This window comes from Chiloscyllium plagiosum, chromosome 39, assembly GCF_004010195.1.
Source record: "Chiloscyllium plagiosum isolate BGI_BamShark_2017 chromosome 39, ASM401019v2, whole genome shotgun sequence".
In the NCBI taxonomy this organism is placed as follows: Eukaryota; Metazoa; Chordata; class Chondrichthyes; order Orectolobiformes; family Hemiscylliidae; genus Chiloscyllium; species Chiloscyllium plagiosum.
Window position 1 is genome coordinate 18,175,572 of NC_057748.1, and position 24,001 is coordinate 18,199,572.

Sequence of the window (24,001 nt, forward strand, 5' to 3'; positions counted from 1 at the left end):
CTGTGAATGGCAAAGGGTTTGCTTGTACAGGAGGAAAATAAAGTGAGGGTTTTCTCTTGCAAGTTGCAGACATTGCCATTCATGAACAGACAGCTAGTGCATAAATTAGCAACAGCGTCTTCAGTCATCTCTACAATCAAAAGCTGAAGATGAGATGCACACGGACTGCAGCAGTTCAAGAAGGCAGCTCACTACCACCTTCTCAAGGGCAACTAGGTTTAGGAATAAATGCTGGCCCAGCCAGCCAGGCCCATCTCACATAACAGGTCCCATGACTGCATTTTAAAAAAATATGAGGTCACAGTGAAGCATTGGCATGGAAATGACAACAAAATAGCTCTTCTGATAATATTTCTATTTACAAAGATGGACCTTTGTGGAAATTTGATGATTTGCTGTCCATAATCACCAGAAGCGACTTATTAATTTTATATTATTTAGTGTCTTGAAATAATTCATGTTTTTCTCAATTTTAAGGTATTTGAGATTTGCCACAGTTGTAGGTTTTACTGAAGAATGAAGAAACTGGCTGCCATAAGACACTAATTGTGTGGTTGAATTGTATCTTTGATTCACAACCTGAAGTTACAATGACAGAATCTTAGCATTTTTTACAACTTGGACTGGCTTCTTCTCTTTGGGATGATATTTTGGTGAGATTAAATATTGCCATTCCAATCACAAAAAAACCCAAACATTTGTGCTAATATAGATCCTTGAACAATGTAAAATGAACCAAAGTGCTTCATAGCAGTGTTACCAAACAACATTTCACATTGATCCAGACGAGTTATCCAGAACTTGGTTGAAGAAAAAGAAAATTCATATTGGACTTGAAAGGTTAATGAGTTTTCTCTCTCCAGAGATGCTGCCAGACCTGCTGTGATTCTCCAGCATTTTCTTTTAGGTTTGGAGCAGCATCTTACTCATTTGTGGGACATGGGAATTGCTGCCTGGTTAGCATTTACTGTCTATCCCTAGAAAAGAGGAGGGAGAGATATAGAGGGAAGGAATTACAGGGTGTAACTCGTGACCTCCCCCAAAATGTTTGTTGGAAGCCAAGATTTTGAAGTTGCACGCTCTGAGACAGCAATGGCTGATCACTCCTCCCCTCTTCCCCCTGCTTTCATAAATTTCTCCTCCTCCCCTTCCACCTGTCATGGGGCCACAATGGAAATACATTTGGGAAGTACTTTCTTAGAGTTTATAGAGCTGAAGGTCCAATCACAATGGTGAAGCAATTAAAATTGGTGCTGCATAAGTGGCCAGGTTTGGAGTTGTGCAGACATCTTTACAGTTAAAGGACTGGTGGAAGTTATGGAGTTTGGAAGGTGATAAGACATCTAGAAATTTGAAAATATGGATGAGAATTTTGAATTTGAGACATTACCTTTCTAAGCTAAATCCCTGGGGTGGGAATCATTTGGAATATTATTGGGGGTTTGCAGTATCAAAATATATGCTATCAATGCCCAGGTTGTAAGGTAACTGTGGAACTGCCATTGCAGGACTATGCAAGTTTGGTGGGGTTGCTGTATTCCTGGAGCCTTTCATCGCATGATCTCTTCCCCACAAAAGCCCTATTCCCAAGTTCCCACCATTGGTGATTTAACATGTCCATCTTTGTAATATCCTGCCTTCTCATGTCAATTGGGAATTGAACATCCTCCTGGTTACCCAACTCATAATTCTCATTATTACCATCCCCAATATTCTCATAGATAATTAGTCATAATGTCCAGTGAAAAGGAAAAAGAAAATCAAATTTTTAAAATTATTTTAATGCCATGATGATTATTTATTTGATCCATTTTTTTGGAACCTGCTGTGCACAGATTGGCTGCTAAGTTCCATACATGACTACAGTACTTAAAATGTTCTTAATTGATTCTAATGCTCTCTGGGCATCCGTGTCTGTGAAATACAGCATATATAGGAAATGCATGTTCTTTCTTTCTATATGGCACACTGTGTTAGGTGTCTAAGATGCCAAGAAAACCTCCAAGGGACGTGGATTATTTTGCCCTACCATTTGCAGATGACATTGGTCAGTTGCAATTCAGAAAACATTGACTCTGCTTTCTCTCCACAAATGCTGCCAGACCTGCTGAGTTTCTCCAACAATTTCTATTTCTGTCCAACCCAAAGTCTGATGAGTGAACAATAAATGTCTTATATAGCTGTTATGTAAATGTTGTCCATAGCTACCATCTTGGATTGGCATATTTTGCCTCACAATACAGAATCTCAAATGTTCTATTCTGCTTCTTGTTAAAGCTACTTTAGATTGATGGGCATGCAGGGATGTGACTGGGATTGGAGGGTTTTGGTTGTGGAGGGAGACTGGCTAGGCTGGGGCTTTTTTCCCCCGGAACATGGGGGCTGAGGGTGAGGTTCATGGAACAGTGAGGGACATAGATGGGGTGAATAGCTGGGGTCATTTTCCCAGGGTGGGGGATTTTAAAACTAGGGGGTATGGATTTAATGTGAGAGTGGAATGATTTAGAAGGGACCCAAGGGGCATCTTTTTCACCCAGAAGGTAGTGCCAGGGGAGGTGATAGAGGTGGGTACAACTGCAACATTTGGGAAAGGTTTGGAGGGATATAGGCCAGAGTTAGGCTGAAGAGTCTGCTTTCAATCTGTATAACTCTATGACTCTATATGAATTACAACAGAAGTAGGCCTTTTGGTCTCTCAAACTTGTCTTTTAATAAGTTCATGTGCAATCTGAATGTGACCTCAACTCCAAATTCTCACCTACACATCAATAACCATTGACTTGCTTGTTGATCAAAAATCTGTCTACCTCTGCATTAAAAGTATCCTGTCTCAATTACTCTCTCAGGAAGAAGATTCCAAATGTTCACCACCCTCTGTGAAAAAACAACTGACCATCTGTGATAAAATAACTGATCTCCATCTTAAATGGGATATACAAAGTTAAAAATCACATAACACCAGGTTATAGTCCAACCGGTTTAATTGGAAGCACTAGCTTCATCAGGTGGTTGTGGATGAAGGAGCAATGCTCCAAAAGCTAATGCTTCCAATTAAACCTGTTGGACTACAACCTGGTGTTATGTGATTTTTAAGGAGAAAGTGAGGTCTGCAGATGCTGGAGATCAAAGTTGAAACTTTATTGCTGGAACAGCACAGCAGGTCAGGCAGCACCCAGGGAACAGGAGATTCGACGTTTCGGGCACAGGCCCTTCTTCAGGAATGAGCAGAGAGTGTTCAGCAGGAGAAGATAAAAGGTAGGGAGGAGGGACTTGGAGGAGGGGAGTTGGAAATGTGATAGGTGGAAAGAGGTCAAGGTGAGGGTGATAGGTCGGAGTAGGGTGGAGGCGGAGAGGACAAGAAGAAGACTGCAGGTCAGGAAGCCCGGCACCGCCTTCCTGACCTGCAGTCTTCTTCTTGACCTCTCCGCCTCCATCCTACTCCCACCTATCACCCTCACCTTGACCTCTTTCCACCTATCACATTTCCAACGCCCCTCCCCCAAGTCCCTCCTCCCTACCTTTTATCTTCTCCTGCTGAACACTCTCTGCCCATTCCTGAAGAAGGGCCTGTGCCCGAAACGTCGAATCTCCTGTTCCCTGGATGCTGCCTGACCTGCTGTGCTGTTCCAGCAATAAAGTTTCAACTTTGATAATTTTGAACCCATTAATTAATTCTGTTGCCCATTTTGAATATCTCTGTAATCCAAATACAGATAGCAAAGCAGACAGCACTATGTAATTCATGTGAGGGCTCAGGTTTCCATGCGGTGACTTTAAACAAGCCTGGCTCATCACGTTGGAGATGAGCACTGATTGACAAGCAGGCAAATTTCTATTATTATTCAGCTATTGTATCAGCAGGCATTTTACACATTGTCAGATGTGTCATGTTGACTCTGTCCATGTGAACTAGCTAACTGGGGGCTCTTGCGGTGCAGTGGTAGTGTCCCTACTCAAACTCAGAAGACCTGGGTTCAAGGACCACCCATGTAATAACATCTCTGAACTTATTGTATAAACAAGCTAGTCCATCTTGAATGGTGGTGGGCTGTGGCCTCTTAATTGAGCAGTGGACAATGAAAGTTGCACAATGCCGCACAGGTTGCCATCACCTTTGTGGAGTTTCTGCCAACCTCCACTTTTCTCCTCTTCTTGCCATGATGCTTTTATACATTATTGTTTTCAGTGGACCTGTTGTTTGCAAGCTCTAGAGTCAGCATGAGGGCAGCTGAACATACAACAGTAGACACACAGCTAACTGATGTTGACTCACCCTGATACTGTAGGATCTAGGATGTGAGGATATTGTCATTTTTCCTATTAAACTTATAGAAATGATCATACATTGCAACAACTATTAGGAACTTCATTTTTGTTTCTTAAGTACTGTAGTTTAGCTCTGAAATGTATTGATTCAAGGTGAATTTGCAAGCAATTGTAGTGATCATCTTCGTGATGGGGGATGGAGGTGTACAGGGACTGGATGTCCATGGTGAAGATGAGGCGTTGGGGACCGGGGAAGCGGAAATCCTGGAGGAGGTGGAGGGCGTGGGTGGTGTCACGAACGTAGGTGGGGAGTTCTTGGACTAATGGGGACAGGACCGTGTCGAGGTATGCGGAGATGAGTTCGGTTGGGCAGGAGCAGGCTGAGACGATGGGTCGTCCGGGGCAGTCAGGTTTGTGGATTTTGGGCAGGAGGTAGAAACGGGCAGTGCGGGGTTGTGGGACTATGAGGTTGGAGGCGGTGGATGGGAGGTCCCCTGAGGTGATGATACAGGGACTGGATGTGATTTTTAACTTTGTACACCCAAGTCCAACACCGGCATCTCTAAATCATAACTTAAATGGGATACACCATTTTTGTCTACTGTGTCCCCTATTCTCATCTCTCCAACAGTTGCCAATTTTTTTGGCAGTTATCTTTCAAGTCCTTCAGGATCTGTATAATTCAATAAGATCACCTCTCATTCTCTTAAACTCCAATGGATACAGATCCAGCCTGTCTAATAAAAAAACAAAAAAATGGAGATGCTGGAAATCTAAAACAAAGAAGGGGTCACTGGTCTGGGAATGTTAACTTTGCTTTCTCTCCACAGATGCTGCCAGAGCTGCTGAGTTTCTTCAACAATTTCTGTTTCTGTCTGACCCAGCTCATGATGAGTGAACAATAAATGTTTTATACAGATGTAATTCCGATGTTGCCTACAGCTACCATCTTGGATTGGCATATTTTGCCTCATATGAAATTGGACTATGGTGAGATCATTGATTTCTGCTCTCAATGAAAATGTGTGGAAAAATGACTTGGCAATGTCCCAATGACAAAAGAAAAGGAAGCGTTTATATGGCACCTTACACTGCCTCAGGACATCTCAAAGTTATTTACAGCCAATTGTAACATAGGAAACACAGCGCGCATCCAAATAATCTGCATCGATAGTGCTGGTTAAGGGATACATTTGACCAATACACCAGGGGAAGCTCTGCTGCTCATCCAGTAAATAATGCCATGGGATCATTAATGCTCACGTGTGGATCGTTCATTGATTTGTTTAACTTTTCATCCAAAAGATGGCATCTGCATTAGTGCCACTTTCCATTGGTACTGCAATGGGGTAAATGCCTAGATCTTGTAGTGTAGTTTCTGGAGTGGAACTTGACCCTATAACGTTCTGACTCTGAGGCAAGAATGCTACTAACTAAGCAACTGCAGTAGAAAAATATCATTGATGATTGAATTCTGAAAGTTTTGCACTTCCCACAATTCTGACTATCCAGTTCAGAGATGGGAGCGGTAACAGTGCTACAATTGACTTTGTAACCTGGAATCTCTGTTGACTTTTTTAATCTTGAATAGAAAAAACAAATTTCTCAGCAGTTTCTCAAAGCAAAGTGGAAATTCGTATTCTTCAGATGTCAGCAGCTATCGGTGTTATGCAGACTTGCTCCAGTTATAAAACAAGTCTGCCATTAGGGCTGGAATGTCTCCCAAAAGGTTGTCAAAGTACAATTTGGAAAATATTGCTCCCTGACTGTACCACGGTAGTGACTCGGAATGGAATCACATTCTACAGCTTCCCAGCATTTCAACTTAGTGGCAGTTCTTTGTGCAGCACAGTTATTTCACTTTTGTGTGCAACCACATTGAGTCTGAAATGTATCCATGTCCATTTTGTATTTTCTAGTGGATTACTGGTTAGAAATCAGGGGCTGGATCAACAACATATTCTCTTCTCACTCTTCCAATTGTGGTGCTCTTCATTTGAGATCAGCTTGACATTTGGCTTGACAAATGCCCAATGTGTATTTCTGCACAAAATAAATTTAGTGTATTTACCCGTTAAACCATTATTGAATATTCGAAATAAATTTTATCTTTAATGGATTTCTCTTCTAGTTCTCTTCTGATGTACATTTAAAGGTACTTTTTCAGTTGAGCTTGCTGGACAAAAATCATGACTGGAAACTGAACTCATATTGCTTGCTCTTTTCTGAATAAAGATGTCCCAAGGTCAATTCCAGTATTTTGTTGTTATCCAAGCTACATAGCTTGTCACTTCCCTGATCAATATGAGGACACCTTGTTTGTGCTGCTATATATTGGTTCCTCAAAGGAATATTTCTATCAGTCATGGATTATAATGTACAACTGGATCAGTTTATTAATGTGCTATCTTTGTCTGCTGTGTATTTGGAAAATATGAAACAAAATAATTTTCAAAATATTATTGTTGTGGATGTATTTGCTAAAATGTAAACTACAATAACAATGCTAGCTATTTCCATTCAAAGAATTAATTGCATCCATTCTAACATCACTTATTAATTTTCTTCTACCTCTGCTTTTTATTTACCTTTTTTGAAAATGTTGACAAATATGCATTTGATGTGGAAATGAATTATAATAATATGCTCAAGAATATTTTAATTATTTTCTTAGTTGACAAGTTACTATTAGGCCACTTATTTTGTGTACATAATACATAATCTGTGATATAGGTTTAAATCAAATATTATATATAGAAAAACCTCTGCTTTTCTTGCTTATTTTTGAAAAAATGTTGACAAATGTGTATTATTAGGCCATTTATTTTGAATATATATATAATTTGTGATATAGGCTTATATGGAATGCTATGCATAGAGAACTGCTGCATTTCTTTTCCCTTTTTGAAAAAAGTTTGACAAATGTACATAATTACACTACTTTATGTTTAAGTATGTATAATTTGTGATATTGGCATGATGTAATTCTGTTCATTACAATCATCCAATGCCTACAGTATGGAAGCAGGCCATTCGGTCCATCAAGTCTATACCAAATCTCTGAAGAGCATCCACCCAGACCGACCTGCCTACCCTATCCCTATGACCCTGTATAATCATGCATTTTATGTATATATATGTGTCTATATTGGCTTTAATGTAATTCTACAATTTTCCTTTTTAAAAAATGTGGACAAATGTGCATAATCAGTTAAGTTATTTTATGTATAGTATATATATAATTTGTGATGAATCTAAATGTATGCATTCTGTGCAGAATGAGGCCTTTTGTACACACACAATTTGTGATATAGGTTTGAATGTAATGCTATGCATAGAGAGACTTATGCTTTTCATTGTCCCTTGGAAAAAGTTGACAAATATGCAGAATCAATCAATTTATTTTGTGTGTACATACATTTGTGATATAAACATTCATTGTAATTCTATGCGTGAAGAGAGCAAAAGCAGGGGAGATCCTTTCCCATTCACTGTGCAATCCAAGATGGAACGGAAGGGAAAATAGTATTTTCCAACCAAATATTGTGTGTGCACTCACAACAAAAAAAAATCCTGCGTATACGTTCTGATCCATCAAAACCAGCTCCCCTTCTCCTGTTGCAGAAGGGAAAAGGTTGCTGGAACCTGGGGAATGGGGAGCTCGATGACGTAATGCGGGAGGCCCACTGACCAATAGGAGGGCGGAGGCCGAAGTCACGTGGGAGAGTGGGGTTGTTCGGCGGTTTCCGTGAGGCCGGAGCCGAGTCGAACCGAACACCCGGGCCTTCTCTCCCCTTTTTTTTCACGTCGCTGCGCTGCGCTCGGCGAGAGAACAACAAGCCGCCATTTTGTTTTGAAGAGAGGAGAAGGAGACAGAAAGAGAGAGAGAGAGAGAGAAGCGAGCGATAGACAGACAGATAGATCGAGAGTGGGGGAGCGAGCGAGAAAAGAGGAGGAGGGGGGTAAAAGAGAGAGGGAAAAAAAAACTTCGTTCGGGCTTGTGCGGATTGAAGGGAGAGGTGAAGGAGAGGGTTGAAGAAAAGAACAGGAAAAGAAAAAAAGAGAAGGAGGAATATGTCAGCAATACGAATTCAACAGCAGGGAAAAAGGGGAAAAGTAGTAGTTTAAGAAAAACTCAATTTTATGCTGAGTCCGTTATTTAAATAATTTTTAAAACCAGAAACATTTTTTTAAAAAAACGGTTCCTCACCATTTTTCCCCCCTTGTGAAGAACGGGAGGCTTTCTCTTGAGAGGGACAGAGAAGGTGGATGAATCGTTCTGGCTTTATTGGATAGAAGGTGGGGGGGGAGTGGGTTTTAAAAAAAATCCCCCGTCTTTTTTTTTAAAAAAATGTATCTATACGTGAGGTGTCGGGAATGTGGAAGGGAAGACCGTTTCTGAAGTGATTGGGGATGTGGTTTTCGTCGGCGAAGCCGTCGTAACTTTAAATCTTTCGTTTTCTTTATCTTTTAGATTTTCTTTCCCCAAGCACCCTCCCTCCCCTCTTCCGTTTTCATTTTTTTTTTGGGTGTTGGAGGGGGGGGGGCCGGTTTTGATTGCCCATGGACGATCGACCTAAAAAACCTGGGCCTGGCATTAGGCCTTAGGCTCTGAGACTTAGAGAGAGATAGGGGGGAATTAATTATTTTCTGTTACCGTGCGGGGGGAGGGATTTAAACCTTCGATCAATCCGTAGCTTTTGCGGTTTCGTTTAAAAAAAAATCCAAAAAGTTGTAAGGTGTAATTTTAAATTCGGGAAGAAATGGCAGAGAATCTCTTGGACGGACCGCCTTCAGCAAAGCGGCCTAAAATCTCCTCCCCGGCTCTATCAGCCAGCGATGGCACAGGTACTGTAACCCATTTTATTCCAATAGTTTGTCCATTTACATTAGTGGTTGCGCTTAATCGTGGTTTTCTCTTTCAAAGACTTGAAACATAAATCAAGGCTGTAGTCCAGATTTAGCATTTTCTTATTCCCATATCTGCGTATATGTGTAAAATTATTAAACCCTATTATGAGTCAACCTTGTGGGGAGTTCGTACATAAATGTTTTCTGTTAATTCTTTTTTGGAGTATTTTCCGTTTGGAGGGTGATTTGTTTTCCTATTCAGGTATTGTTATGGAGGATGGGGAAGCCTAAATTATCCTTCGGTTGCTGTTTTATCCTTTGTTTTACTAACCACCTTTCGACTGTGTTTGCAACTTGTTTTATTATGGGAAAATGGACGAATGGTTTAATTGAGCATTTAAGATTTGTGCTTTGGCTAATTTATTGTTGTGGAAGAGGGTGGAATGGATATAGTGTCGCTTCGTCTTGACTTGGTTGAGTAGGTGTGTGTTCTACCCGATCACGTATGAAGTAGGGGTTTGATTGGTATGTTTTTAAAATGGTTTCGTCTTGCACTGAATTAAAAGTATGCAGAGTTTTTTTTAAAGTATGTTTTATATTAAGTCAGAGGAGTAGGTAAATTGAATTGCACCATGTTGTTTCAGGGCAGTATAGTAAGGATGTTCCTTGGTGCTTGAAGGTTTTCCTTAACTTTGCTTTTGTTTTTTTTAAGTGAAACTTGAACAGCAGTATGAGGGAATATTGTGAATTTTAAATTTTGCAAAATATGAAGTACACTTCTGTTTTGATCATACTTTGTTCAGTGTGTTAAGCATGTTTATGCTTAAATGAGTTGTACTCTTATTTATACCTGTGTATTGAAAACAGCATATTTCTGCATATGTTCTGTGTGATCTGGTATGGATACTTTGTCTTAAGAAAGTATGCAACATTGTGCTGCTCAGTTGCTGTGTCAACGCACTTATAAACAAATAAAATTCACTCAATTTGGCCAAATTATTTTTTATTCTATTATTTCTAAATGCCATACTTTGGGAAAACAAAAAGTGATATTCAGTGTGTCATGAAACTGAAGTAATTTAATGTACAGAAAGTTCAGGATAACTAACTTGTGTTGGCTTCACATCTATATATAATTTTAATTTGCATATAAGCTTACATTATTTTAGATGGTGATAATTTCCTTGATTATGAATCATTCAACCTGCATGCTACTTCCAATATGTTAAACATAACTACTGGAATTGAACTTGGTCAACAAAAAGGTACAGGTGTGCCTTAAAAGTTGAATTTGGCAAAATCCTGGTCAATCTTTGGCACTGGATGAAGGCAGGTGCTCTAAATAACCTACATGTTACATGTCTAAAGTACTTGCCCTGGATTGTTAAATTGCTCTAAAATCTTTGTTTATGTGAATTTGATACTTTGGGTCATATTTTTTTTAATATGGTTCTGTTGATCTTTCATTTTGCAGCAGTAACGTTAATGCTTTGTGGTGAGTCAAATAGCACCTCTTAGTTCTTTAATAATGCTCAGCCATTTGGAACTATTAAGCTTGCTGAACCCAAAATTAGAGGACACTTTATAAATTGAGAGTTCCTCAAATTATTCGGCACCCATAAATCAGTTGTAAGTTAATTGTTTACCGTATCAGATTAAATGGAAATCGCACTCCACAGTTGTTTGTAGGGTACAGTTTCTTAAGGGGGGTGTTGGGGTAACGAGTGAATCTGATGAGGCTGCAATAGTCACAGCTTTGTTGTGGTACAGAATAACTTAGATCTCATTTGGTCAACTCATCTGTGAAGATGTTGGGTAACTATTTCTTGGTCTACTTCCTAATACATGGCCACTTGCCAAAGAGCATTAATCCGTTCGGTGTTTGCTGTGTTGCTGTACTACAGTACCAAGATGGGTAGTCCATCAACTTCGAAGCATTTTGAATTCAAATATTTTCCCTCCCAGATGTGTATATCAAGCTTTGCATCATCCAATCACTTTTATAATGTCCTGTGTAATGAGCTTTAGCCTGTTACCCAACTTTCTCATCTCAGCACTAACAGCAACTAGAAACACAAAAAACCCTCATGAAAATTGCAGAAAATATATAACGTTTGCAGATTTGTAGCAAACTCTGTTGTTCAAAATATACTAAGATTGATTTAGGGTTTTTACTATACGTATTTAGTTCAATTTGTGCATTTTTGATTGAAATTATTCTCTAAAATGGTGATTTTTGGGGCTTTTAGCATTTTAGCTAACTGCATCTAGTTTTTAATATTCCCTTATAATATTTCTGCTTTTCCATAATAGTCCACATTAATCCATGCATCAATGAGTTTTTGCTATACAGAAACAGTGTTTAAGATATTTATATTGTACTTAATCTTATTCCCAAAGGTATCATCTGAGCGTTTTGTTCACTACATGCATTTTTTTGTGTACTGCATTTTTCTTTACAAGGAGTTTCTCCACAGCATCAAAATTGCAATAAGCATTATTTTTTCAGGTATTTAAAGTTAAAATTGGGGCTTGAACTCCAAAATAATACACAACTTCTTTCAAGTCCTCAGTAGGCAAAGTATTTGTGCAAATGGTAAAATGTTATGTGCTGATTTTGACTTTTACAGTCCACTGTGTGTGTGTATGTGTATGTTTGTGCACAAATGCACAATCTTTTGTCTTTTATCTTTTTATTCTCCAGTCTTTTGGTGTAGAATTAATGCATTTAGTTTAAATTCCAATTTGACTCTTCTGATTGCCATGTTAGGTTATAAACAGTCCATTTGAAACATAAGATTTGGTTTAGTAATTTGTTGTCTTGGCCAATACTTATTCCTTAGCCAGCACTGCTCATGACAGGTTATTTGGTCATTCTCAAGTTATTGTTTGTGGGATCTTGCTGTATGGGAATTGGCTGCTGTAATTACAAGGAGGAATGCAAGCTTGAAGTCCTTCTTCAGCTGTAGCATGCTTTAGTGTTTTCCAGGACCGAGAATGGATCATAGTTATTTTCTTTATAGAACTTATCTTTTCAATTGGTCTTCATGCCAGATACCTTTTTCATGCAAGAAGTGTTAAACTCGGGTAATCTTGCATTAATGTGGGACTTAAGGCTCCCTTTTCTCTCTCTCTCTCTATTAGCTTGTTTCTGTTTTCTAATTGAATTGTAATTAGGCTTCGAGATATCTGACCTTTCTACACAACCTTCACTTTTGGATCAACAGTTGCTCTTGTGCTTTTTATTTTAAATTTTAAAACATGCCTTTTTAAAAGTTCCCTTTTTAATCACTTCACAAGATTTTCAAGAGGTCACAGATGAGGAAAAATGCAAAGAGTGATGGGCCTCTATGAAATTAGGAATGGATGATGGGTCCTTTCCAAATCTTTTTGAACTCAGTAAAGACAAGTGAATCAACATTACTGTAAAACATTGAATTAGTTTAAATAACGTAATATAAAAGTACATGGTGATTGATAAAATATTCCAGGTGGTGCCTAATCCATCTGATTCTTCTGCTTGTTAATAAAAGATTATCACAAGCCTCATGTTTTAAATTTTGAGTATTTTGTTGTTAACAGCAATTAATTATTAATCTTCTACTACTACATCTTTTGAACTATTGCTCTCCTGTTTTTTTGCTTCAGAACGTCATTTGTTGTAAAGTTGCAGAGATGCTGTTTCATAATTTTTGAGATAAATGCTGTAGTTGCAATTCTTGATATACAAATTTTGTAGTGTTATTAATTGCTCACATCTGAGTGACATACTTCTAAGCAAACTTTTAAGGCATTTCTTTGTTAAGGATTTTGGCAAGTGTTGTGATGAAAGAAGGTGCTAAAGTAATTTTTACATATGTTATCAGTCCCTTTTCCCTGATCCCAACCCAATTTGATTAATTTGGCTCCTTCAACTCTGTTGGAAAGTGCCTACTTGTCAAATATTAATTTCTTGCTTGCAGTGGTGGTTTCTTTGTAAATATATAATTAACTGTTCTAGTCTTCTAATATGAACTGTTGTCAATGCTTTTTGTATATGTTTGTTGCTTTTGCTCAGTAATGTACCAGAGATCAGCCCGGAGTTTGATAGCAAAGAACTAAGCATATTGTTTAAGGTTCAATGAACTTTTCTTTTAAACTTCATATTTGGAAATAGTTGTTGCAGGATCAGCATTGGTGTATAATATTTTTGTGAACTTAATGTTTTAATTTAGTCAAGTTTTGTTACGGTATTAAAGCAATTCTGAATATAATTCTCTTTGTTAACATCAAATGTTACAATTTGTTTTGGTTGATATAACTGAATGCTACAGTATAGCTTGCTTAAATTATTTTGCAAGTGTTAATTAAATTTGAGTATGGCATTTCTGAGATAAGTGAAAGAACAATTCCCTAATGTGTGGACTTTAGGGAACGATCTAGCTAGCTGAGACTTTTTCTTGGAGCAAAGCTTTGTTTTCTACATCCTGTATCTAACTTGAGAGTTCTCTACACTGTAATAGCTGGGGTGGGCAGTGTTCCACTACTTGAATATACTCAAACCTTATTTTAAATTGTACAAATATCCAAAAAAGTAATAAAATGAAAGGGATGTAAACTTGTCAGTTTGGAACTCATCATTAATGATAGCTTGGCACATCCAGTACATGGGATATTTTGAAGGGGGTTGATGCTACCCATCAAGCAATAAAATGTTAAAACCATTTATTGTCATGTCAAAAAAAGGTAGCATGTGGCATTTGCGTAATACGTTACATTGCACAATATCTTGTGTATTTGCGTACAGGTTATTTCCTGGTAATCTACCCACAGAAAAAGGTATTGGAATATTATTATAACTTTCATGTCAATGTTTTTAAAGTAATAATTCCGTATTTTGCACAGTGTCCATAAGTAGTATGTGTTGTTTTTGTAGTTTAATGCAAAAATGCACTAGATTGAATTGTCTTCCATGTAACTTGATTATAATTTCTGGTGAAAATTCAGGAAGAAACCTTTTAAATAAAGGATCCTTTCTGTAAGTTGTCCTCTACTGATGAATTTGTATTTGAATGAGCTAAATCAAAATGTTTCTGTTACAGACCTTTTCATTATTTTGAGCAAGTTAGTTTCTGTATCACTTGCTAGTTTCTAAATCTATGTTAAGTTAGCAAAAGTGCCACACAATTAATTTGAATTTGAGTGACTTGTACAAATTCTTTTCATGATTAGTTTATAAATTCCCATGAGTATCCATACGTGTATTCTTTGTGTAACTTAATGGCAACTCCTTCTCATTCAGGTTGTGTTCAGTAATCTGCAAAAAGAGAAGGAATGCACTTAGCTCAATATGTCTGAGCCACCTGTTTGATATGGCAATCAAACCTGGTCTGTGATACGTTTACCTCAATCTTCAAATTTTTTCCTCCAGCTTTATCAAGTTACTATCTTTAAAGGATGCAGTGATTAATGCTTCAGCTATTCTCTATAGTGAACCATTCTGATTCCACAACCATGTCAGAATAAAACTGTATGTGGCCCTCACTGAGATGACTTACTGTTGACTTCTTATCACTGATTCTGACTTTTGGTGTTAGAATTCTTCTTAGTTTCAGACAAAGCAGCACACCTCTTCTTCGTCTTCTGTTTCAGAGGATATCTTCAATGTCTAATGCCCATTATAACTTTTTTCATTGTTTGTGTTATCTATTTGGATACCGGCTTTAATGTTCTTTTAGTATTGAGTTGAAAACATCATCTGGTTCTCTGTAACCTAACAAATATTTTATACTACTGTTGTGGTGGAATTTCTTGTTTAACTTTACATTTTATTTTGATATTGAAGGTTACAGATCAGAATATCTTGGTACTACAGAGCACAGGCGAGTTTGTTCTATTTGAGTATGGGATGACAAGCAAGCATTTATTGGTGGTGGTGATTTGCCTTCTTGAACCATTGTATTCTTTGAGATGTAGATCCCGTCAGTGATGTTTGGAAGAGTGCTAGGGTTTTGACCAGCAGCAGAGAAGGAACATTGTACATCCTGCCTTTGAAACAGTTCAAAGTTAAAGATCACACAACACCAGGTTATAGTCCAACAAGTTTAATTGGAAGCACTAGCTTTTGGAGCGCTGCTCCTTCCATCAGGTGATTGTGACAATCACCTGATGAAGGAGCGGCGCTCTGAAAGCTAGTGCTTCCGGTTAAACTTGTTGGACTGTAACCTGGTGTTGTGTGATTTTTAACTTTGTACACCCCAGTCCAACACAGGCATCTCCAAAGTGTGGGGCGTGTGTGACTTAGGTGGTGGTCCCTTGTCCTTGTCCTTTATAGTTTAATAAATTGTGGCAACATACTGGTTTCTTGAAAAGTAGTAGAGTCACTGGTAATTTTGTTATTTTGATAGTTTTTTTTGTTAGAATTAGTCACATTTTTCTATTTACTGCCAGCTTACCCTCCTTGATTGCATTGATTTGGGTGATGGTCAGCTCCATGAATTCCAGATGCTTTTTCTGATTGTGCTTCATCTATAAATCTAGACAATGAACATCAAACTTTTTCAATTACAGGAAGTAAAATAACAGCTAAATCTAAAAGTCACAGGCCCTTTATCCTCCCTGTACTGTCCCTCCTCCCAATAGCCATGTATATCTGTGCACAAAAAGTTCTAATCACCATCCACTTTCTCTCGCCTTTTTCCTTAATTTTCCTTTTCCAAGCTAATTTTGAAGTCACCCAGCACAAACCTTTGAAGTAAATTTCACATGCTTAATTCTGAAAAGAATAATCTCAATTTTTATTTTGTTTAATCTTGTATTTATGACTAGTTACAAACAGTTCAGTTCTGTCTGCCTTGGTCCAGTCTTTGGTGATTTTAAAGAGCATAGAAAAGGTGGAACCCACGTATGTTGCATATTTAATAAGGTGCCATGTAGAAGGTTATATCACAAAAGTAGGAGAAACTATTTTGGCAAGGGTTGAGGCTAGATTAGTGGACAGATAAGTGATTTTTGAGTTGGCATGTGTGTAGCTAATTGGCTACCACAGGATCAATGCAGGTCCTCAGTCACTTCAAATTTATATCAATGACTGGGTGAGGGGACCAAGTTTCATATGTCCTTGCTGATGAATGCAAAGTTGGGTGGAAGGTAACCTATAAGGAGGTTGCAAAGAGATCTAGATGGGTTAAGTGAGTGTATAGCAGAATGGCAAGAGGAATTTAATATAGAGAATTGTAAAAACCAGAATTTTTTTAAAGTTGGTATGACGCAGGGAAATATTGATATTCACAATGACCTGGATGCCTTAAACAATAATCCCAAAATTTAGCATGCAGGTACAGCAAGTAATTGCGTAATGTGTCCATTTGCTTTCTTATTATTAGATGGGATTGCAGCAAGAGTGAAAAAGCCTACTGCAATCTTATAGAACTTTGGTGAAACCACACCTGCAGGACTACATTTAGTTTGTCTCCTTATCCGGGAGAGAATTTTGTTCAACAGAGTATGATAATTTACCAGACTGATTGCTTGCTGGGAGGAGGGGATTATCCTGAGAAGTTTTGTTTTACTTATTTGTGAGACATGGGTGTCACTGGCTGGCCAGCATTTATTGCCCATCCCTAAGTGCTCTTGAACTGAGTGGCTTGTTATGTCACTTTTATCAGAGCACAGCTGAGAATCAACCATATTGCTGTGATGCAGTCACACATAAGCCAGACCAGGTGAGAATGGCAGATTTCCTTCCTCGAAGCACATTAGTGAGCCAGATGGGTTTTTCTGGCAATTGACAATGGTTTCATGGTAGATTCTTAATTCCAGGTATTTTTAATTATTGAATTCAATGGCAGAATTTGAACCAAGCTGTGATTTTTTTGAGAAGATTTGTAGCTGAGATTGTAAATTTACTTGCTGAGTTGGAAGATTTGTTCTCAGATGTTTCGTTGCCATGCTTGGTAATATTATCAGTGAACCTCCATTGAAATGTTCTTTCCTGCTTTCTATTTGTGTCTTGGTCTGTTGTGGTGGGTGATATCACTTCCGGTTCTTTTTCTGAGAGGTTGGTAAATGGGGTCCAAATCAATGTGTTTGTTGATGGACTTCCGGTTTGAATGCCAGGCCTTTAGGAATTCCCTTGCTTGTCTTTGTTTAGCCTGCCCTAGGATGGATGTATTGTCCCAGTTGAGCTGGTGTCCCTCATAGTCAATGTATAAGAATACTAGTTAAGGATAAAGAAACACTGGCCGCACTACTGGACAAACCAAGGACACAAACACCAGACAATACCAACTCTATCAACAAGAACAGCATCCTCAAGCTAGTAGACCTGTGCCTCACAATCCACTTCATCTTCATTGACAAGACCAACAAACAAATCAATGGGGCGCCTATGGGATCATCAATATCAGGATTCCTTGCAGAAGCAGTTATGCAGAGGTTGGAACAAACAGCCCTCCCAATGATCCAGCCCAAGCTTTGGCTCTGCTATGTTTATGATGCCTTCTCATCACAAAATGGAACAAATTAGAAGAAACCCACAAGCACACAAACAATAACCTTACTGGTATAAAGTTCACCAAAGAGGAAGAGAACAACACCATACTCCCCTTCCAAGATGTCACAGTAGAAATGAAAAGCCAGTGGAGAGCTGCGGACCAGTATCTACAAGGAAGCGACACACACAGACCAGATACTCAACAACAGGAGCAATCATCCCAACACCCACAAACTGAGCTGCATCAGGACATTATTTAAATGAGCCACGACACACTCCACGAGAAGCTGAAGAATATCCAAGATATTCAACAACAATGGGTACCTGATGAGCACAGTCCGCTGATTCTTACACAACAAACCTAAATAAGACGATTCAACATGTGCAGGGACTGTAGCTGCACTGTCATACATTAAAAACATCTTGGAAATGATGACCCGTCCTCTTGGCATCATGGTAGCTCACAAACCTACCAACATACTGAAACAGTTCTGGATGAATTTAAAGAACCCTGTGCCAAAAACCACCAGAACGAACGTCATATACACAATACCCTGCAAAGACTGCAACAAACGTTACATCGGACGGACAGACAGACAGGAAACGAGCCCCCAGGATACACTAGCACCAACTAGCCACCAAAAGACATGACCAACTATCACTAGTATCCTTACACACAGGTTGAGGGACAGCAGTTCAACTGGGACAATACATCCATCCTAGGACAGGCTAAACAAGGACACGCAAGGGAATTTGTAGAGGCCTGGCATTCAAACTGGTACTCCATCAACAAAACACATTGATTTGGACCCCATTTATCAACCTCTCAGGTAAAGAACCAGATGTGATATCATCCACCACAACAGACCAAGACACACAAATAGAAAGAGAGAGACAACACCAGCGTTTCAACGGAGGCTCACTAATGATATTGGAGGAGAAAGTGAGGACTGCAGATGCTGGCGATCAGAGCTGAAAATGTGTTGCTGGAAAAGCGCTTTTCCAGCAACACATTTTCACTAATGATATTGCCTAGCATGGTGACAAAATGGCTGAGAACAAATCTTCCAGCTCAGCGAGCAAACTTACAACCTGAACCAGGATCCCTCGAACATTAGCTGAGTTTCTGGATTAAAAGTCTAGCAAAAATACCACTAGACTATAGTCTCTTCTCCTTGAGCAAACTAAGCCCACATATCTTGGACTTCAATGAGATCATTTCCTGTTCTTCTAGAATCTAAGTTCTTAAGGAGTTTGACAGGATATTTTTCCTGACTGGGGTGACTTGGAACTGTGAATCAACATCTGAGTTGGGGTGACATTTATGACTGAGATGAGAAATGTGTTAATTCAAATGAATGTTTAAATTTCTCTATCCCAGAGAACTGTGGTATTATCATCGAATATGTTCAAGAAGGAGCATGAGAGAATTTTGAAAACTAAGGAACAAAAATTACATAAAGCTATTGCAAAAGTTGGAATTGAAGTAAATGAGCAGCAATGATATTGAATTCGCTGTTTGAAATAGGCATGTTGTTCCTAATGCTTGTTCTTATTAGCATTTTTATCATACACCATATTGTTCTCATGAAAAACCATGCACTTTTTCAATAGGAAAGATGTTATTAAACTTGAAAGGATTCAGAAAGATTTACAAGGATGTTGCCAGGTTGGAGAGTTTGAGCTATAGGGAGAGGCTGAATCAACCGGGGCTATTTTTCTTAGAATATCAGAGGCTGAGGGGTGACCACACTGAAGTTTATAAAGTCATGAGGGGCATAGATAAGGTGAATAGCCAAGGTCTTTTCCTCAACACAGCAGAGCCCAAAACTGGCGTAGATTTTTATTTTGTGGGTGGGGGGGGGGGAAGGAGTGAGGAGAGAAGGAGATTTAAAAGGGGCAACTTTTTCATACAGAAGATGGTGCATGTGTGCAAGGATACAATTACAACATTTAAAAGGCGTCCGGTTGGGTATATGAAAAGGAAGGGTTTAGAGGGTTTTGGGCCAAATGCTGACTAAATCTACTTGGGATATCTGGTCGGCATGGACAAATTGGAACTCCGGGTCTGTTTTTGTGCTATACAACTCTGACTATTTGGCAGCATCTGTGGAGTGAGAAACAGTTAACATTTTGAGTGTATTATGACTCCTCAGAATCAACCAGTGTTACCAGACCTGCTGAGTTTCTCCAGCATTTTCTATATTTATTTTGTGGACTGTGGCTGTTTATTTGACCATGTATGTTATGTTCACTTTGTTCCTTTTATCATCTGCATGAAATAAGAAAGATTGTTAGATCTGTATCATAGAACTCCTACAGTGCACAACGTGGCAATTTGGCTATCACGTCTGCACATTTTGAAGAACATCCCACCCCCACCCACACCCAGCCTCCTATCATACCCATAACCCTGCATTTTACCATGGCTTATTCACCCCTTCTGCACATCCCTAAACACTACAAACAATTTCAGCATGGCCAATCCACCTAACCTGCACATCTTTTGGACTGTGAGAGGAAGCCCACGCAGACACTGTGAGAACGTGTAAACTCTCTGGTCCCTGGTATTGTGATGCAGCAGTGCTAACCACTGACACACCATGTTTGCCACTGTATGGGCATATGTGATATTCCACAACAAAAAATGCAGACCCGGTGTTGGTAACCTTTGGTTTATTTTCATCATGAAAGCTATTTGCTACTTTTCTTAATCAGGGTGATATTAACAATTCAACTAATTTAAAATATTGCCTAATAATGTTCCTTTATGCTGACTGTGACAATCAAATTGCTTTTAATTATGTCTTGAGATGTGCAAATTAGTGTTTGGTGCCTTATTTATTCTGAATGAACATTAGTGCTTGGGCTATTCCTGTTAAAATTCTTGGTTGAATTTGGAGGAAGAAAAGTTACAACTTGCCGCATGAAAAACTGAAATAAATGAACGAAAACATAAATGCATAGAAAATACATTTTAAAAGTGTGAAATAGTATTTTTTAATTTGCTGAATTTGAATGAAAGTGTTGAGATAATGTGGATAGTGACTAATTCAATCCTTTTTATAACTTTATAAAAGAAAAACATAATTAAACCAAGTTTATGATTGCTTAGAAGCAATGGGTTCACTAGCATGGCATTGTTTGCTTAAGCAGACCAGCTTTTTAATAGATTATAAGGGTATGCTGATAAGTTGTTTGTCCTTCCCTTTAAGATTCCAGCAAGTTTTACACTTAGTTGTATGTTTTTAGAAAGTGGGATTGAGATGTATTAAATTTTGAAACATTTGAGTGCAAAGTACTATAATACTTGAATTTCAGTAACTCATAACTTGTATGTCACACAATTAAGTATTTATCAGTAAGCCTTTGGCTACACTCATCATAGTTGGAAAACTGTTTTAAATTGGTAGTGAAGAAGGCATTTGGCATGCTAAGGAGTTGGGATGTCTTGTTGCAAAACTTTGGTGAGGCCACACTTGGAGTACTATGTGCAGTTTTGGTCATCCGATTATAGAAAGAATGTCATCTAAATAGAAAGAGTGCAGAAAAGATTTACTGTGATGCTACATGGACTGGAAAGTTTGAATTACAAGGAGAGGCTGGATAAGCTGGGACTTCTTTCCCTGGAGCGTAGAAGATTGAGTGACTTTATAGAGGCCCATAAAATCATGAGAGGCGTAGATAAGGTAGGTAGCCAACAGCCTTTCCACATGGTAGCGAAGTTTAAAACTAGAAGGCATAGGTTTAAGGTGAGAGGGGAGAGATAGAAAAGGGCCCAGAGGGGCATTTTTTTTCTCAGAGGGTGGTGAATGTCTGAAATGGGTTGCCAGAGGTAGTAGTGGAGACGAGTACAATTCTGTCTCTTAAACATTTGGACGGGATAGGTATTGAAGGATGTGAACCAAATGCAAGCAAATAGGACTTGACTAAGTGTGAAAACAGGGGAGCATGGACAAGTTGGGTCGAAGGGCCTATTTCCATGCTGTAAATTTCTGACTCTAAATCCACACTTAAAACAAGCCTTTCAAGAGCACTTTTTCCCCCTTTTTGCTCAAATTAAAACTTGCATTTATATACCATTTGTCAGGCTACAGGATTGTCATCCTGTCCACCCGCCTCAATTGAAGCAAAACGCTCAGAGACAGTGTAGTTTTACCTCCTTCATCTTTATTCTGGGCCCTAGAGAGAGAGAGAACGACTGCACATGTGCACAGAGACACAAGTTCTCTGTCTTCTCTCAAACAATAGTTTCTCAATGAACTATATAGTTATTTTACAGGGAGGAGCATCCAAATAAGGCAAATACATATTGATTGGGTGACCATTACAATCAATGAGTATCAATAGCAAAGACCAAGCCTCTTACTATTATACAATGAATGTTCTTAACCTTGTTAACTGGATTCGTGTAATGGATATTTTTCCCTGCTAAACTGATCATATGTACTGAATGCTTCCAATATTGTTAAATGGCTGTACATATTGTTAAATGGCTTTTCCACCTTGTTAACTCATTACCCTTGCTTCCAGCACCCCATTGTTAACTAAGTTCTTATCTGATCTGAGTTATGCTCAGCTGGACCTCTTGCTTCACAAAACTCAAACTTAACTCTTTCCCTGCCTGCTTATATCCTATACACATTTTCAGGATACCCCAAACTCTTCAGAACCAATGTGTAATTTTGAAATGTAGTCTTTGTTGTAATATAAGAAACACTAGCCAATTTGCATGCCACAAGGACCTGCAAGCAGCAACATGACCAGATAATCTGTTTTTTGATGTTAATTGAGGGAGGAGTACTGGTCATGGCAAAGTTCCGAATGCAAATGCGCTACTAATGTTTTGCCTAATATTGGGATTTTTTGTGGGATGGAAACTGAAAAATGTTATAATTTACCTAATAGATTAAATTATCAAGAGTCTTCCATGCACTCCCCTAATTGGATTTAACCGCATTGGTAAATTACATTTTTTACATTAACAGTATTCCATAATGGTTTCTTGCCTATGATCCACTCTATTGTTGGTCACATTTCTTAGTTACGCTTTTAGAACTTGCTTACTGCTGACAATGAGTTAACTATTATTGGATGCTCTTTCTAACTTTATATTCTTGGCACTGATGTTGCCAATGGGCTATACCTCTTTCTCTCTTAACCCTTTCCTACTGCATTTTTGACAGCCCAGTGTCTCTTACGGCTTCTTTGTCAGCTGATTAAAAATTGTTCACTTACCACAGAACCTTTTGTCTCTTGCTAAATCTTCAGTCATAACTCTCGAGCCAACCTTGTACCATTGATCTTTTAAAATCTTTGTTGCATTCCTTCTCAAGTGTTACTGCCTGCTAACTTTCTGCCAACATTCTTAATATCTGAATCTTCCAATGGGTTTCCATAAAAAAAAAAGTTACATTAAGCCATTAGTGGCATCCTAATTGCCTGTGACATTAGTAAACTATCCGTGCTCCTTAATCCTTGCAGATTGACAGCTTTCCACTTTTGTCAGGCTGGTTGAGATTTCATTTACATGTTTTGAGTTTTATTAATCCAGAGGTTAACCTGCAATGACTTCTCTTCCCATTTTCAAAGCATCTACTCTGGAGAGAACCTCCTTCCATAAGAAGCATCTGTTCTTAGCCCTCCTTTCTCACATCTCCATGTTGCCCTCAGCAATATCCTGGCCTGTCCTCAATTGTGTCTCATCTCTGTCTGTGTTGATCCTTCCACTGTTTCTAAACTGCCTGTTGTCTAGTAGGTGAGCAGGAATTTCTTCCATTGAAAATTTAGAAGACAGAAGCTACTGTCTTCAGTCCCAAGTATAAACTATATTCAAGGAGAAAGTGAGGTCTGCCGATGCTGGAGATCAGAGATGGAAATGTGTTGCTGGAAAAGCGCAGCAGGTCAGGCAGCATCTAGGGAACAGGAGAATCGACGTTTCGGGCATTCCTGAAGAAGGGCTAATGCCCGAAACGTCGATTCTCCTGTTCCCTATAAACTATATTCAACTCCCACTTACCCCAACCCCTTACCTATCTGACCGGTAGCAACAGTATTTGATCCTTGTATGAAAGGATGTTGTGAGAATATGCCTATATCCATTCCTGAGCATTGTTGCAAATAATTAAATTCACAAATGCAAAGCTTGTTTAAAAAAGGTTAAAAATTGCTGATACATATTGTTTGCCCACAGATGTTCATTTTTGTTATTTTTTGACGTGGTTAGGCAAATTCATGCTTTTGCAAATAGATGAGTTGCTATACTAAAAATCTGCATCATGGCTAAGATCAGCTATTTTCACCTCTAATATCATCTGACCTGGCTTTTGCTGCACCTTATCTGCTTTTGTAACCTTTATTTGTGCCTTTGTTAACTCCAGATTGAACTATCCCAAAGCATCCTACCTGACC

At 38.6% G+C, this 24,001-nt stretch overlaps 1 protein-coding gene across 1 annotated transcript in view; it reads left to right on the plus strand.

The window, feature by feature from the left end:
• The first annotated feature begins 7,886 nt into the window (after positions 1-7,886).
• The window catches only part of LOC122542299 (histone acetyltransferase p300-like), a 118,682-nt gene continuing 102,567 nt past the window's right edge, over positions 7,887-24,001 (plus strand). Inside the window, exon 1 of the mRNA XM_043679907.1 lies at positions 7,887-9,114. Within this exon, the coding sequence (XP_043535842.1) occupies positions 9,030-9,114 (85 nt within the window). The 5' untranslated portion in view covers positions 7,887-9,029. The remainder of the gene's footprint in view (positions 9,115-24,001) is intronic.